At 54.1% G+C, this 16,853-nt stretch overlaps 2 protein-coding genes across 5 annotated transcripts; both read right to left on the bottom strand.

Annotated features, from left to right (window-relative positions):
* Window positions 1-233: 233 nt before the first annotated feature.
* On the bottom strand, window positions 234-8,445 carry H310_00153 (hypothetical protein). Its single transcript, XM_008862810.1, has 14 exons — window positions 7,802-8,445; window positions 7,514-7,758; window positions 7,215-7,467; window positions 6,889-7,164; window positions 6,774-6,846; window positions 6,314-6,720; window positions 5,974-6,266; window positions 5,023-5,924; window positions 4,498-4,967; window positions 3,952-4,437; window positions 2,827-3,891; window positions 2,367-2,777; window positions 1,793-2,312; window positions 234-1,748 (listed from the first exon to the last, which is right to left on the bottom strand). Exons 1-14 carry the CDS (start codon window positions 8,366-8,368, stop codon window positions 313-315), a joined length of 7,404 nt encoding a protein of 2,467 aa, XP_008861032.1. The 5' UTR covers window positions 8,369-8,445; the 3' UTR covers window positions 234-312.
* An 83-nt stretch (window positions 8,446-8,528) lies between these two features.
* H310_00152 (hypothetical protein) lies at window positions 8,529-16,841 on the bottom strand. Of its 4 annotated transcripts, XM_008862808.1 has the most exons (16): window positions 16,283-16,841; window positions 16,043-16,233; window positions 15,742-15,994; window positions 15,418-15,693; window positions 15,282-15,354; window positions 14,843-15,237; window positions 14,655-14,792; window positions 14,312-14,604; window positions 13,362-14,263; window positions 12,851-13,317; window positions 12,313-12,798; window positions 11,214-12,254; window positions 10,756-11,163; window positions 10,588-10,695; window positions 10,176-10,511; window positions 8,529-10,127 (listed from the first exon to the last, which is right to left on the bottom strand). In XM_008862808.1, the coding sequence occupies exons 1-15, from the start codon at window positions 16,826-16,828 to the stop codon at window positions 10,452-10,454; spliced, it is 5,637 nt and encodes a 1,878-aa protein (XP_008861030.1). In that variant the 5' UTR covers window positions 16,829-16,841; the 3' UTR covers window positions 8,529-10,127; window positions 10,176-10,451. The 4 variants fall into 4 exon arrangements, with proteins under 4 accessions (XP_008861030.1, XP_008861029.1, XP_008861028.1 ...); XM_008862807.1 differs by having other exon boundaries at window positions 10,588-11,163; XM_008862806.1 differs by having other exon boundaries at window positions 10,176-10,695.
* Between the last annotated feature and the right edge of the window lie 12 nt (window positions 16,842-16,853).

The raw sequence follows: 16,853 nt of genomic DNA, 5'->3' as shown, positions 1-16,853 counted from the left end.
TGCACTAGTTCCCGTGCACACTTCGAACACGGTGGAAAGACGACGAGTATTGCGATTGAAGCGGCCTGGCACACGCCACACGAATGTCTCATCGACCGACGCATGCCATTTTCGGACATTGATATTGGACATGCTTGCACAGTTCCGAGTTGTCTGAAGCAGTGTAGACCTCAGATCAGTGCAACGGAGACTGAGGGGGCAAAAGTGCCCGTCGCTGTTAGTCGCACGGGAGATGCGTCATCACTCCGTGGCATGATGCGACCACAAGAATCAACGATGTCATATCCGTTAAAGAGTGTCTGGAGTGGACTCCTAGTTGCCGTCATGGTCCAACGTCGACACCTTAGTTGGTTTTCCTCCTCGCGTCGAGGTAAACGAATTCCTGCTGTCCGCAGCAGCGACCGACATCGTTGCGTCGATCGCTTCCTCCAGCTTGGAGAGCTTCGTGGATACGCCGTTGAAATCACGCCGAGTGCTCGTGTCCATCGATAAATCGACATCTCCGGGAGGGAATGGTTCGGTGGAGTCGTTGGGGATGTCATCGTTGCCGCCAGAAGCATTCCTTCTGTTGTCTGTCGTACGGAATTGAATCTTGGGGGAACTGTGGCTCACTTTCAGCCCATTCGAATGGGTGCGGCGGTGGGACGGTTCGAGCGTTGTGTGCGGCGCATTTTCAGCCGTCTCGACGGAGGCATCGCGAAATTGCATTCGATCGACTTGCCCACGTCCGCCTCGAGTCGACTGCGAATGGATTGTCCCAAAAAGACTTGCTTCGGAGTTCGTGTGCGTTAGCTTGGACACTGGGGGTCCACTTGACCCATCATGAAAACTCGTCGACGCACCCAGTCGCTTGACGTGGATTCCAAACTTGCCCCGTCTCGACAACTTGTCATTCAACGTGTCGTTCTCGGGCTGCGACGGCATCGGTGTGGACATCGACAGCCGGGTGACGCTCAAAACAGACGAACTGTTGTCCAGACCAGTGGTAGACCTGTCATGGAATCGTGTCTTGGTGCGACGGCGAAACACCATGGACGACACGAACCGACGCAATCGTGGTGCCAAGAGCGTCGCGGGAGGACTTTTTTCGACTGCTCCTCTGAGCCTTGCGATACTTGGCAGGTGAAATGACAGATGCGAGGCGTCGTGCATGAGACTCGAGCACTTGTCACACAACGCTTGCTGACACAGTCGACAGTACACTGCCGACGCAATGGATTCGCAGTGGTGGCAAATCGTGGTTGCGTCGGCCACGCACGTCCCCAAGTCGTCGTTCGGCGGCGGCGACGGTAGGAAGAGTTTGACGAATTGCCCCAGCACGATTTCCGCCACTTCTGGCGTCATTGGCTTCAACGACCGCAGCGTCGGCGCCATGTGCGTCATGCTGTCGCAAATCATGCGGCCGAACGACCCCTTTTGCTGCGCCAAACGGTGTTTCAAACTCTTTTGGGACTTGGCTACACTCTGCGCGACCCTGCAGCACTCTGCCGTTCGTGGGCTCTCGTTCATCGCTGCCAAGAAATCTTCTGCCGTCAGCGCCAGCAAGTCGCACGCTCGTAGCGTGACGGCCGAATATTGACGGACGGCGGAGGCCATCAAGCCTTCGTCGCCAAAGAACTGCCCCTCTTCGAACCGCGATGGTTTGAAGTTTGGGGCGGTCGACACCGTCATGACCGTTCCGCTCGAGACAAAGAACATTGTGTGACCAATGTTGCCCTGGATGAGCACCGTCTCGCCGGCAGGGTAACCTACACGCGCGTCAGCAACCCACTTCTTCATCGAGACTGCATACCTTGAAAGACCAAGCGACGTACGAGCTTGTGAATGATTAAGTCGATTCCGCACTGCTGGACGGCAGGGCGTATGTATCGCACCGAAAAGCGTGATAGACTGCGCCGGGAAATTTCAAACACAGCGTGGCCACGGATGCGCGGCGGCAGCTGCTCGAGGACGGCTTGGTAGTTGACACCTTGTTGGAACGACCACCAGTACGACAGGTAGTTGTGAATGCGGACGTGGAGTTGCCGGGTCAAATGCTTCCGACCGAGGTACTCCATCACGTGCATTTGGTTGATTTTGAAGTCGACTTCGTTCTGAATCAAGTAGATGCACAACGTCGACCCTTCACCAATAACGTAGCCCATGACAAAGATCCCAAACACGTGCACAATGCAGTTGAATGCGTATTGCAACTGCGCCGTTGGCTCGTACACCATGCCGACCCCCGTGTACATGCACAGCGAGTAGTACATGCATCGAGCAAACTGGTGCATGGTAAAGAGCGCATCAAAACCTCCGGACACGCCCGTGGACTAGAAAAACTCTCTGTGAGATGCACTCGACCGTGACGACGGCTTCGACAGTACCTCGAAGTCGACGACGGGAAGCGACGACTCCCAAACGTTGCTGAACCCAACAGTACAAGCGAGGCCATAATACGCACACGCAGTCCAGTAGCAAATGATGAAGTAGTACAATGCCAGCAACTTGATCTTGTTGAGCTCGTGGGACATGCTGAAGCGTTCGAGCTCCCGGTACACGTGATTTAGTTGACGCAGCTTGAGCAGTCGAAGTAGGCGCAGCGGCGCCCCTTGGTTTACCACGACGGTAGCAAAAATGTGGTCGAACGGCAGAACCACAAGGACATCCAAGACAAGGCCAATTCGGGACGGACGCGGAATTCGATCGTAAAACTCAAACGATTCTGGAGTTTCGACAATGTGACACTTGAACCACAAGTCAAGGACACACACGACCGTGGCAGCGGTGTCCAGTCCCTGGTTGTCATGCCTCAGACGTGTTTTGAGCAAGGAGGACGGGACGTACCGACACTGCTGCTGTAGCCACAGTCGGAGTAATCGCCGCGCCAAACGCCACCATGTATGGTTCTCGCACGGCGACATACAACAGCGTGCACCGCACGAGATGCAAAAATCCGCGGTAGAATGGCGACTGGACTTCGATTTGTGTCACCGCCTTCACGACGTTCTCGAGCACTTGGTTTGGAGACACAAACCGGCATGTCCAGCTGGACGCGATGGTTTGAGTGATGTGTCGAAAGCACGTGCCCTCAACTGGGATCGGTCGGTACAATGCCGCGTCGACGTCGCCACGTGGCTGCGCCGATGGACTTTTGGGCTCAACGGATTCAACATGTATTTGACGGATTCTGTAGTACTCTTGGACGACTTGAATGACCTTGGCCTTCCACGCCGGGTAATGGACAAAGACAGATTCCAAGTGCGTCCGAGACAGTTTGTACAACGTACAGAACGTTTTCGCTTGGATGGTCGCTGTGCGCGGCTGGTCCGAGAACAACGCACGCTCGCCAAAGAACGACCCGGCGTGGAGCTCGTTGACTTTGGTACCAAATTGGGATGTCTCGAACGTGATCGAACTGTGACGGACAGCGGACATGTCCTTGTCGACTTGGGCCACGAGCACGTTCAAACACCCGACAAAGACAAAGTACATGTCGATCCCGACGTCGTGCTGGCGGCATACAATCTCATGGCGCGTCACCAGCAATTGGGCCAAGTGCCGGACGAGGAGGCGAGCGACATGCGAGTCGCTGTCGATCTCGTCGTGAAAGAAGGGCACCTTCCGCAACATGGGAGTCAACAGGAAAAGCCGGATGTCCCCGACAAGGTTTGGGGGAAGCGAACTCGTCAGGACATGCTCTTCATGGATGCTGTGGGCCAACCGATAAAAGTAAAAGTGCTGGATCTTGGTCCGGACGTCGTCGGTGAAGTCAAAATACCGCGTGAGCTTGCGGACGTACGTCAAGTTGCTGTAGAACAACTGGTTGTTGCCGTCCATGATTTGCGCGACGTCGAGCAAATTGCCCACGACATAAGCCAACAAAAACACCCCCACAGTTTGGACGACGATCTAGGAGAGGCGTGAGAGGTCGACAAGAGATAGTGGCACGTATTAACAGGCTTGACGTACTGTGAAGACAGCTTCCCATGGAGTCGCTGGGACGTCGCCTTTGTTGAACCCAAGCAGGAGGCCAAGTCCCCAATAAAACGCTCGCGTGTACTTGACCGTCGTGGACACGCCTGGATGATTCAACGCAATGTCCTGACTCGGGAGCCATGCATCTTTACCAAACGGACAGTCATCGTCGCCCCAGATCGTACAACCAAAGCTGGCAAAACCGTACCATGCACATCCAACGTAATGGGCGAGCAAGTACACAAAGAAGACGACCTTGAGCACACGAATCGGAATGCTGTGGGTGAAAAAGTAGTGCTCCAGCTTTTCAATTTGCCCAGGTAGCGTGAACAGTCGCACCAACTTGTGGAGACGCCACACTTCGGAGTGGTGGGTTTCGAATCCAGGAGCAACGATGTCCACGGGCAAGATCGCGACCACGTTCCAGACAAACTCGGCCGAGTGAAAATAGTTGTATCGAATTTTCGCCGCATCCGACACCTACAAGCCATCGTGGCCGCACAAATGAGCCACAGTTCTCGTCGTCACAACCATGCGCACCTTGTTTCCAAACGAATAGTACCCCGTGCGAGTCTTCAACACCATATCCAGGGCAAAAACGACTTCAACTATGACCGAGTACATGATGCGGGACGTCGCGCCAACCGTCGCGTAGCCAAACGCCAAAAAGAACGGAATTGCCACGACTTGCGTTGCCAGCACGAAAAAGAGCAGCGTGTCCCACGCGATGACGAATAGCGAGTCGGGGTCGAGGATGCCCCGTGGCTTGCGTTGGGACATCGCAGCCAACTCTGCTTGGTCGAGCAACCGCGTCATGGCTCTGTGCTCTGCGAGTAGTTTCTGTTCCCTCTTGAGCAAACCTTGGCAAAAGTTTGAATACTCTGCAGCGGCTGCCTTCAGCGTGTCTCGGCTGATCAGGGCGACAACGCAGGCAGCTCGAGCGACGGCGTTGTCAGCATGCACCGTACATTCACCGTCCAGGACGAGACTCGAGCAGCCAAATATTTCCCCTACCGACGCGGATCAATTTGCATTTTCCACCGACGACGATGGAGGCCCACGTACCGATCTTGACGTATCGCAGCGGCAACGCCGTCTGAGCAGCAGTATTCGACACCACCATGACATCTCCGGCCACGAGAACATAGAGTGCATCAGCATACTCGCCTTTATTGTAAACGAGTTCCCCTTGCGTGTACAAATTGACGACAAGGTTGTCCAGAATGAGTTCGCAGATTCGGTCAAAATGCGGCGCGATGTTGTCAAAAAGCTCGATCACGTCCAGAAATGGGGCGCAGATCAAGCCGTAAATGTCGCGTCGGATTGTGGTGGGCAGTTCACCGAGCAACGTGTTCATGTTGGCGCCGCGATGGGCGCTCCATCGAAAGTCCATGTATTCGGACACGCGCCGACGAATTTTGTGGGGTATCTTTTCCTTGTTGAAAAATTGCATCATGCGCGACCGCAGTGTCATAAACTGCAATTGCTCGACGGCAGACGCAGTCACACACTTCTGGACGTCGTCAATGAGCATCGAAATCAGCAACATGCCGCTCAACATGAGGCCCAGCGCCAGCACGAACTCTTCGAGAGCCTCCGGCTCGAGAATGTGCCCAAGGTCGGTCAAGCACACGGTGCCATACTGCAGTGCGCGTGTATACTGCCGCAGGATGCATTCACCGACCAAGGGGTCGGACAACGACACGAACCGCGCACCATCCATGTAGTCGTACCCAACCAAGTTGCCGGTTGAATTGTCCACAATCTTCACGAGGCGAATGGTCTTGGGCGGCAGCCACCCGTCATTCGAATCCCCATAGCCGAGGGCGAACGTCAACGAGTGCGCCATGCAACCGGCAATGTGATAACACAGGACAAGGCCAAGCCCAAGCAAGACTATGCGCTTGCGACTATCGATTCGGACGAATAAGCCCATTTCTTCCAGCTCGGCATGGAGGTGCAGCAGCCTAACGGTACCACATTACGGACAAAGGGTTGTCTTGACGCGGTTCGCACCTCAGTAGGCGAAACCCGCGCAGCGGGATGTGGAGCGACGGACACACAATCCACAGTGGAAATGTCGAGACCAAGTCGACCACGAAACCCGACTCGTAGTAGTGGTTGGCGCACTTGATGGTGTCGGCGACGTGTTCAGCTTCGTGCACAAACGTCAAGTTGAACTTGCCGTAAATATCGAGCCACAGCACGACATCGGTCAAGGTGTTGAGGATGAAAACGGAGACGGGATAGCCGACGAGGTCGAACACGTTGATAAACGGAACCACGACGATGTTGTAGACGGTGGTTGCCTATGTCAGAATGCATCAAGGGACGCGACCAGAGCAGTACAACAAACCATGACAGCAACGAGCCACACGAGTCGAACGGTGGACTTGCGGGGGATGGGTGTCTTCAAGAGGAGTCGGTACAGTCCAGAGTGGGTGCGCGTGGACAATTGGTCATGCTGGAAGTCCGAGATGTCCCCGATCGGCCCCACAAACCGTTTACTCATTCGCCGTTGTACCACGTCTTGTTTCGTCGTGGGTACCTTGGATGCCGAGGAGTCGTCGGCGCGAACGGCCCCCACTCCAATAGACTTCGACAATGACCGTTGTTGAATCAACATGCTCACTTTCCGTTGCTCCTCCGCGATGGTCGACACACACGCCAAAATTTGACCTTCGCACTCTGGGTAGCCCTGCATGACCATGCGGACATGCGCCCGCGACAGCTTTTGCAACATGCAAAACGTTGACGCAACAACTACATTGTCCAGTGCATGAGGACGGAATGGCCATGCGTGCTGTCGTCCGTACCAGTAGCGCTACGAATCTGGTTGATAAAGATGGCTTGTTCGCCAAAGTAATGGCCACTACGAAGCTCGCGCACCTGCACGACATTATGACAGTTTGTTCAACACGTGTGCCGAACCTTGACGTTGTCGACAATAACGACCATGACGCCGGACTGAACAAAGTACATGTCTTGCCCCACTTCGCCTTTTCGGCACAAGATGTAGTTGGTCGGGACCGACTGGGTCTCCATCAAGTCGATCAGGGCGCGGACGAACGTGGCGCGGCAATACTTGAAAAACGGGACGCTCGTGACCATCGACTGGAGTGTTGCGTATTTGATGTCCTGTGCAATGGACGGGCAAAGGAGTTTGAGCGTCTGGCGGTCGTTGGCTTCACCGCTTTTGAACCCATTCTAGGCAGGGATAGTGTAAATTAGTCCCCGCGCCAAACTCGTCGTCGCACCTTCAAATACTCGATGGCCCGATCTTGAATGTCCATGGGCACTTGGTGGAATGACATGATGTACTTGAGTTGGTTCAACTTTGCGTCAAACACTTCTGTGCTGTTGGCATCGCACTTCGAGATCATGAAGAGCGTGCTACAAATGTACACAAACAAAAGAAACCCCGTCACCATGACTGCCAGCATGAACACCGTTTGCAGCAACGTGCGGGGAATTTGTCCTTCAACACACTTGCACACAAGCCCCATTGCCCTGCAAAGCGTTAGCTCATGTGGTTGGAAAGTGCGGCAAGTAGTACCAGAAGAGGGACGCAAAGTATTCGGTCAAGAGTTGTTTCGTTTCTCCGTCTTGGATCGACGCAGTCAATCGCCGGCGGTGGTGCGCAGACGTTGAAGAGTCGTAGAGCTTCCATGCGTCGTCCACGGTGGACGGATCGCCCTTTTTGCCAAACGATGCGTAGATGCAAGCCATGACGTGGCATGAAAAGTAGACCACCACCACAGCTTTCACAACTTTACACAGTTTGTAGTACCGCGCAAACACCTTCAAGAAGTCGTCAACTTCGTTGTCGTTTTGTTCGTCGTACCTTGTCAACTTTGAGCGTGTACGCATGCACTTTTCGCAGCCGCAGCAGTTTGTTGACCAAGTCAAGACCGCACAGGTCGAGAGAGGCTGGCAAGAATGCTGCAAGCGGGAGGAGGGCAACGATGTCCAGAGGAAATCCCCATGACGCGACATAAAGACGTCGTATGACCTTGATGTCTCGAATGAGATTCCCGAAGAGGTAGACCCGCGAGTGCATTTGAACGTAGACATCGAGAAGAAAGAAGAATTCGCCTGCTGTGACGCCGACTTGGAGCCACGATGCATGGCATATTGCCGGGTTGAGCTGGCCAAAGCACGTGAGCAAAGGTACGATCCATGCGTCGTATAACACGACGACAAGCAAGAACGTATGCCACAGCTGCATCTTGGTCGAGTCGGGGTCGAAGGTCCGGGTCGACTTGTATGCAATCTCCCACGTCAAGTCCGTCCGCCGAATGTTCGAGATGCTGTTCATCGAGTTCGTGTCTCCGAGCATTGTCGGAGCCACCCGGCCGGAGGACCTGCCTGAGCCCTTGATAGTTGTCGACGACACCACCTTGAAGCTCATGTACGGGAGGTGAATCTCTCTTCGGGAGAAATGTCAATACCACATCAGCAGTTTTGCCAGGAACACCGACACCAACAACGTCCTCAAAATAGAACTAACGAAAGTACAGTGTTATGACATCATGGCCCAAATTTAAACCACGGCGGACATGATGGTTCACGCAGTAACAGATCTTCTCGATTATGTTGATGTCGCTGCGTTATCTCAGCGTATGATCCGTTGGCGCCTCCACGTTGGCACGGGTGTTGTGATGCGTCGTACGAGTGTATACATTTGGGCATGGTAATCCCATTACTGTGTTGGCCATCCGTCGGCAGGATTGTTTATGGAAGCGCCTCCGAAGGCAGCACTTGGCACATTATCTCGCCTTATTCCGTCTTGGGTACAGCAACCAAAACGTGTTGACTTGGCCCGTCCACTGAGCAGTCGACGAGCAACTTTGCCGGACCTTCTGTCGTTCCCGTGTCGTAGTTGGGGCTTATCTGGTGTAGATTGCGAGTGGCACCATCCTTCGTGGAAGGGACGTGCTGTATTGGGTCGACAAGCACAGGGCCTCCCGTCGAAATTTTCGCAGGCCATGGAGGAGTGCGTTGTGTCGCAGTGAGCGATGCGACCGGGGCTATTGATGTGACGTGTTGCTTCATCATGAGCTGGTTGGCATCGACGCTTGCTCGTCGCCTCGCAGCCGCCGTATCGAGGGGCTTGGTTTCTCGACATGAGCCGCCTTGGCTACGAGATGGGCGATCTTGCCACGCAGGCACAACTGCATTGCTCTTGCCCCCAAACAGGACAGTCTGGACGCCGTCGCGCAAGCTGATATTGCGACTTAGTCGCGAGGACCGTCGGTGATGGCTGTGTTTGGCGTGTCGTTTCGGCGCTTCGTGGTTTCCGCTTCCCTCAAATGACCCCGACATCATATCGCTCGACACGTGAATGACTCTGGAGCTAATTTCTTCAGGACGCCGATGCCGTTGCATGACCTGCTGCACAATGCCAAACATGCGGTCGCACAAACTCGCGGGGGGAGGGGGAGGTCCAGCCCTGACTTGGGTCAGCACTTGATGTGGTGCCGCGTTTCCTTGGGTCAATGATAGTAGCGGACGGGACATGGGTTTGTCCAACTTAGTCATGGTTTTGGTATGGAAGGCAAAGTACGAGTTGTCGTGGATGTCGCAGGCGCACTGGGGGCACAACACTTGATGACAAAGCTTGCAGTACTGGTCGGCGGACCGATCTTCGCAGTGCTGGCAAACCTCGATCGTAGTGTTGTCTGCGTCGACGACCCCGACCGGTCTGCTCAGGACAAACAGGTGGATAAAGTTGCCAAACATTACGTTTGCTGGTTCGAAGTCCATCAGGTTCAAATACTTGAGCTGGCAAATGTTTCGGACCAGCTCGTCGCACACCATCCGGCCGATGTTCATCGCACCAACTTGTCGACCGTTCAGGTCTTTCGACAGCCGAGCCGCAATGTCTGTGGCCACTTTGCAGCATTCTGACAGGCGAGGATGCTCATGCAACGCTGCCATGAGTGCACTCGCCGTCAGGGCCAACAAATCGCACGCTCGCAACGTCACGACCGAGTAGTGGCGTGCCGCATGATCGAACAAACCATCGTCGCCAAAGAACTGGTTTTCGTCGTACCGCACCGAGACAAAGTTGTGGCTCGTCGACACCGACACAAGCGCTCCTGTCGAGACAAAGTACATGGTGTGACCAATGTTTCCCTGCACAATGACGGATTCGCCGGTGGGGTACCCTACACGCAGTCACGTCAACATCGCTCGGCAATTCTGAATCGACATACCTTCGTAAACCAAGCGATGGGCTATGCTGTGTATGACTGGATCGATGCCCATGGGGGTATGGTGGACGAGCGGACGAATGTACCGCACAGCAAAGCGAGACAAACTTCTCCGTGCAACGTCGATGTTGGCCTGGGCACGTATACGACTGGGCAGCTGTTCGAGAATCATTTGGTACGGCACCCCGTTTTGAAAAGCCCACCAAAATGTCATGAATTTCTGGATGCGCGAATGGAGGTGGACGTCGACGCGTTTTCGAGTCAAAAAGTCCATCACGTTCATCTGGTTGATCTTGTAGTCGACTTCGTTTTGAATGAGGTAGATGCACAACGTCGAGCCTTCGCCGATGATGTATCCCATCACGAAGACACCAAACACGGCTACGATGCAGTGGAATACAAAGTGTAAACTCACCGTCGGTTCGTACACTCGTCCGGACCCCGTGAAAAAATTCACGCCGTAGTAACAGCATCGCGCGAATTGGTGGAGCGAAAACAGTACGTCCGAGCGATTCGTCGACGACTACAAACGCATGAATTCGACGGCACACGCTCATCACCGTCACAACTACGTTGTACGCACTTGAAAATATTCGTGCGGTAGCGACGAGTTCCATTGGGTGCTAAACCCCACGACGAACGTCAACCCAAAGAATGCACATGCCGTCCAGTAACACAGGACGCTGTAATACAGTGCCATTGTCTGAAGGCGATGCAATTCGTACGACATGCTGAAGCGCTGGAGTTCGCCAATGACATGGGCCAACTGACGAAGCTTCATGAACCGGTTGAGACGCCAAATATACGCGTTGCCGGCGACGGGGGACACGGCATAGTCGATTGGAACGATCGCGAGGATGTCCAAGGCGATGCTCGTGCCTTCGTAATGATACGAATGTTCGTAAAACTCGCGCGACACCGTCGTTTCGACGACGTGGCTCTTGAACCAAATATCACAGGCAAACACAACGTCCGACAGGATGTTGAGCGCCTAGTCAGGAACGTGTGAAGGGACCGGAAACAGTTTGCGACACAAATTACCACGATAGCGATGCTGATCGAGGACGTGTCGGCGGATTGTCCAAACGTAACAAAGTACGGCACGCTCAGGGCAATGTACAACAATGCGGCACACAACATCACGAGAAAGACGCGATACCAACGCGACTGGATCTCGATCGACATGAGGTTTCGTTTCCACGTGTGCCTCCACGGTGCGGTCACGACCACGTCGTTGTCCTCGAACCCCGACGACAGGTTGTGAATGCTGCACGCACTTTCGACGGGTCCTTTGGTCGACCCATTCTGTCGAATGCCTTCGGTCTTGTGGCCAACGGCTTCACTTGCCAACCGCTCGCGATACGCCTTGGCTTGAACTTCGTAAATCTTGGTTACAATTTGCATGACCTTGACCTTCCATTCAGGATGTTGCGCAAAGACCGATTCCAAATGGTTGCGCGATAACCGGTACAACGTGCAAAACGTCTTGGCCTCGATCGACGCGTTGCGGGGCTGGTCCGAAAACAACGACTTTTCGCCAAAAAACGACCCGGCCACGATTTCGTTGACCTTAGTACCGCGATGGTTGACGAATTCAATGCCGTGGTTCCCGTGCACTTGGGAAGACGCCACGTACACCTCCAAACACCCCGTGAAGACAAAGTACATGTCGACGCCAATTTCGTTCTGACGGCACACAATTTCATGGCGAGTCACGAGGACTTGGGTCAACTGGCGCACCAACGACCGCGTAATGTTGGAGGTCGCCGTCTCGTTTTGGAAGAACGGGACTTTTTTCAACATGGGCGTCAACAAGAACAGCCGAATGTCCGCGACGAGCGACTGCGGCAAGCACTGGGTCAGGACGTGCTCTTCATGAATGCTATGAAACAACCGGTAAAAGTAATAGTGCTGGATCTTGGCCTTGACGTCGTCGGAAAACTCAAAGTACTCGGTCAGCTTTCGAACAAAATTCAAGTTGCTGTAAAACACGCGATTGTTGCCTTCCGTGACGCCCACGATGTCAAGGAGGTTGCCGATGAGGTACGCGAGCAGAAACACGCCGACGGTTTGGACAACAATCTGTACAACACACTCGAAGCGATGAGATCGAGTCGTCGGGCGTTGCAGCCAGACGTACTGTGAAGATGTACTCGGGGATTGTTTCGGGGTGCTCGCCCTTGTAAAAACCGAGCGACAGCCCCAAGCCCCAAAACAGGACGCGGAGGTATTTGTGCATTTCCGACGTGTTGGCATTGGCGACATCCATGTTCTTGTCGGGAAGCCACGGGTACCGTCCGAATTGGTTCTCGCCATTGTAATCCATGACGTCGGCCGCATCGCTTGCAAAGTTGTACCACGTACACCCGATAAAGTGGGCGAGGAGGAACGTGTAAAAGACGAGCTTAAACACTCGGATGGGAATGCTGACGTTGTAGTAGTGCCGCTCGAGATTTTCGATACGCGACGACAACTTGAGCAGACGTACGAGTTTGTTGGCGTTGAGCCATTCCATACGTTTCGACGTGACGACGTTGACGAGGTCCACGGGCAGCACAGCCACGACATCCATCACGAACGTCATCGAGAGCAAGTACCGTTGGCGTATTTTGACCTTGTCCGTCACCTAGGTAATTGCGTCAGAGCACACTGCCTACAGGCAAACACGTCCATCGCACCTTGTTTCCAAACGAGTAATACCCGGTTCGCGTCTTGAGCACGATATCGACAGCAAAGAGGACTTCGACCACGATCGCAACCATGTCGCGCCCGTTGATCGTTGGGGCGACTCCAAACGCCAACAAGTACGGCACTCGGATCAGCTGAAACACTGCTCCAAAGAACAGGATAGTCTCCCATGCGACGGAAACATTGGAATCGGGGTCGATCGTCCCGTTGTTTTTTTGACTAGTCAATACAGCCAATTCTTTCTGCTCGAGTAACCGCGTCATGGCCCGGTGCTCGGCCAGCAATTTCTGTTCCTTCTTCAGCAAATTGGTGCAAAATGTAGGGAATTTCGCATTCAACGATTGAATGGTTGGTCGATCGACCAACGCGACGACGCAAGCACTTCGAGCGATGGCGTTGTCGACGTGAACTCCGCAGTCCTTTCCCATGTACAAACTCGAGCAGCCAAAAATCTCGCCTTGACAAATTCTGTCAGCAAAGCGCATGCCACGACAAACGTACCTGGCTTCACGTATCGCTGGGGCATGGCTTTGGAAGACCGCGTGTTGGCGACCAAGACGATGTCACCGACCAACAAGACGTACAACGCATCGGCGTAATCTCCCCGGCGGTACATGATCTCCCCTTGGCCGTACAAGTGAATAACCACGTTGTCGAGGAACAGTCCGGTCAGTTGTTCCAAGTGCGGCTTGATGCCGTCCATTTGTTCCATCAAGTCCAACACTGGAGCACAAATAGAGCTGTAAATGTCGCGCCGGATGCTGTTGGGCACCTCTCTCAACATCTCGTTGATGTTCGCGCCACGGTGAATACTCCACCAAAAGTCCATCGACGACGAAACTCGGCGATGGATCTCCAGCGGCGCCTTTTGGATGTGCAAAAAGTGCATGACGCGCGATCGTAACGACAAAAACTCCATCTGGTCCAAGTCGGACGCCGTCACGCGTTTCTGGACTTCATCAATCACAAGCGAGATGACGAGCATGCCGCTGAGCATGAGCACCACCGCCAAAACATACTCTGGCAGGACGTCGGGCTCCAACGTCAGGCTCAGACTCGTGAGACACACTGCCCCGTTGTGGAGGCTTCGCACGTACTGCTTGACAAGCACTTTGGTCACCAACGCGTCGTCCACCGGCACAAACACGGAACCGTCCATGTAGTGATACCCTATCAAGGCACCGGTGGTTTCGCTGAACACGTTGTCCAGCTGGAGAGACTTTGGCGGCAGCCATCCGTGCGAGTTGGAGGTGAATCCCATCGCAAACGTCAACGAGTGGACCATACACCCGGCAAAGTGGTAGCACACGAAGAGGCCTATGCCGAGCAGGACAATGCGCTTTCGACTGCCAATAGGTACAAACTCCTCGACTTCAGTCAAGTTGGCCTGCAAATAGACGCATCTACGTTTGCGTGTGACACCTCGTGTGGGGTACACGGACGGATTCTACCTCAAGAGGCGGCAAAACCGAAACAGCGCGTGGTGCGACGGACTCATGACCCAGAACGGGAAGGCACAGAGCACGTCAAAGAAGAACGTCGATCGCAAGTACCGCTGCGCGCATTGGACGGTGTCGACGATTTCTTCGGCTTCGACCACATGCGACAAGTGGAAGTTCAGATAAATATCAACACAAAGCACGACGTCCGCCACAGTGTTGAGAACGAGAACGTGGGTCGGGTACCCGATGAGCTGAAACGTGTTGACCAAGGGAACCGTGATGGTGTTGTATAGATTCGTGAGCTAGAGCAACACGTCATTGCGACATCCCAACGACAACAAATCGATGGTACCATGACGCAGACGAGCCAAACGAGGCGAAATTTCGACTTGCGATGGATGGCGTGCTTCATCAAGCAATGCTGAAGCTTCCATTCGCGCATGTGTCTTATGCAACGCAGCAACAACATGGACTTGACGATGCCTTGATCCTGCGACAGATGCGACAGTCAGCAACTTGGGTTAGCGCGGATGGGTCTACCTTGTCCTTTGATGTCACGCCTTGGCCTAGCGCCACAACCGACGTTTGTTTGAACTCGACAAAGTGCATGCTTGACCGTCGCATGCTGCCTCCGAGAGCCACCGGACTTGCCACGACGACTGGATCAACTGAATTGGACGCCGTGACAAGGTTTTGAGCAAGAAGATGGTTCTTGGCACTGCCCAGGTGCTGCCGCAAGGAGCGCCAGTTCGCAGCCGCCTTGATGGGCTTCTTGGCGCGGGTTTGCTTGGGGTCGGACCCGTCCCGATCGCGTTCAGCCAACATGGTTTTTACGCACGCCATGATCTCCGACTTGAACTGTGGGTACGCCCGTAGAACACGGTGGATGTGGCTTCGCGAGAGTTTGTGTAGGATGCAAAACGTTGCAGTTGCCACTAGAATGACCATGACGAGATCTCGTAGAGGTCGACACACGAACCTGTGGTCGACCGAACTTGGTTGGAAAAGAGGGATAACTCGCCGACAAACCCGCCTTTTCGAACCTCTCGAACCTGCGGCGACTTGTTTAGAATCGACTGCCTTGCCGGTGAAACCACGAGCGAGATATGCCTCACCTTGGTGTCGTTGTGGAGCACGGCGAGCACACCAGACTGGACAATGTAGATGCCAGTTTCGTGGTCGCCAGCCTTACTGACAATAAAGTTGGTTGGAAGCGACTGCGTCTCCATCAAGTCGATCAATGCTCGAAGCACGGCGGCGCTGCAGCACTTGAAAAACGGCACTCCCAACGTCATGTCTTTGAGCAGCGAGAACTTGATGTCTTTCGAAATGGACGGGCAGAGTAATTTCATCGTGTTGCGATCATTCGATTCCCCGCTCTTGAACCCGTTCTAGAAACGCTAGATGATGAAACACGCACGAAAATGCATGCGACACACCTCCAAGTACTCGATCGCGCGCTCTTGCACACTCGACGGGACTTGGTGGTACGACAATGCATGTCGAAGCTGGTTGATCTTTGAATTGAATCGCTCCGTGCTGTTGGCGTCGCATTTCGATATCATAAACAAGGTCCCGCATATGTAGACAAAGAGCAAAAATCCCCCCAGCATCACAACTATTGTGAAGAGAGTTTGGGCAAGTGTGCGCGGGATATCTCCTTCTACGACTTTGGACACAAGCCCTTGGGACCTAATCCCGTATTCAAACGCCGTTTGTGCTGTGGAACGAGGTGCTTACCAAAAGAGGGCCGAAAAGTACGTCGTGAGCACATGCTGGTGTTCTAAGTCCTCGGACCCGTGCAATTTCCAGTACCCTTTCTCGGGGGACATGCCAAATGCTGCGTAAAGCGACGCCATGTAGTGACAAAAGAAATGAATGACCACGACAGCCTTGACAACTTTGCAAAACGTAAAGTACCGCGCCAAGACCTACTGCGTCGTTCAAGACAACAAACGTATACACGGAAAAGTCGGTCACCTTGTCGAACGCAAGGGTATACACGGGCAGCTTGTGGAACCGAAGAAGCTTGTTGGCGAGGTAGATGCCGCTCGTGCTCCAAAACACCCACGGCAGCGGCACGATGGCGGCAACGTCCATGACAAACCTCCGCGACTTCAAGTACCTTCGCTGCGAGCTCTTGGCGTTTCGAATCAAGTTGCCCATGTCGTAGTACCCCATGCGCGACTGGACGTACATGTCAACCGCGAACGGAACCTCCAACACACACGTGAGCTTCATCAGCCACGACCCGTCCTGGAGTTCGGGATGGATGTGTTCAAAGCACACGAGGAACGGCACGACCCACGCCTGAATGACGATGCACAACAACAGCACCATCTGCCACAGCAGCATCCTGAACGCGTCCGGGTCAAACGTTCCCGTCTTCGTGTACGTGATTTCCCACGACAACTTGCTACGACGGAGTGTAAAGCTGTTGCCTGATGCGTGGGACGCGTCTCCAAGAAGCACGGGTGCCACCCTGCTCGATCCTGTCGCAGATGTCGCGACCATCTTGCCGCCCATGGGGCCACCAAATTCGTGTGTCTGG

The sequence above is a fragment of the Aphanomyces invadans genome (genome assembly GCF_000520115.1).
Source record: "Aphanomyces invadans strain NJM9701 unplaced genomic scaffold supercont1.1, whole genome shotgun sequence".
Lineage (NCBI taxonomy): Eukaryota > Oomycota > Saprolegniomycetes > Saprolegniales > Verrucalvaceae > Aphanomyces > Aphanomyces invadans.
The sequence above is the reverse complement of the archived record's forward strand: the minus strand, read 5'-3'. Positions and strand labels throughout refer to the sequence as shown.

What these genes read in the sequence shown, in the direction of transcription:
- H310_00153 (XM_008862810.1), bottom strand. Translation starts at nt 8,368, where the DNA reads ATGAGCTTCAAGGTGGTGTCGTCGACAACTATCAAGGGCTCAGGCAGG. An exon ending in TACTTTGCGTCCCTCTTCTG is followed by an intron (nt 7,468 to 7,513) that starts GTACTACTTGCC and finishes AACGCTTTGCAG; the next exon opens with GGCAATGGGGCTTGTGTGCA. An exon ending in TTATTGTCGACAACGTCAAG is followed by an intron (nt 6,847 to 6,888) that starts GTTCGGCACACG and finishes AATGTCGTGCAG; the next exon opens with GTGCGCGAGCTTCGTAGTGG.
- H310_00152 (XM_008862806.1), bottom strand. Translation starts at nt 16,828, where the DNA reads ATGGGCGGCAAGATGGTCGCGACATCTGCGACAGGATCGAGCAGGGTG. An exon ending in TTTGGCTCGTCTGCGTCATG is followed by an intron (nt 14,605 to 14,654) that starts GTACCATCGATT and finishes GTGTTGCTCTAG; the next exon opens with CTCACGAATCTATACAACAC. An exon ending in CGATCAGCATCGCTATCGTG is followed by an intron (nt 11,164 to 11,213) that starts GTAATTTGTGTC and finishes GTTCCTGACTAG; the next exon opens with GCGCTCAACATCCTGTCGGA.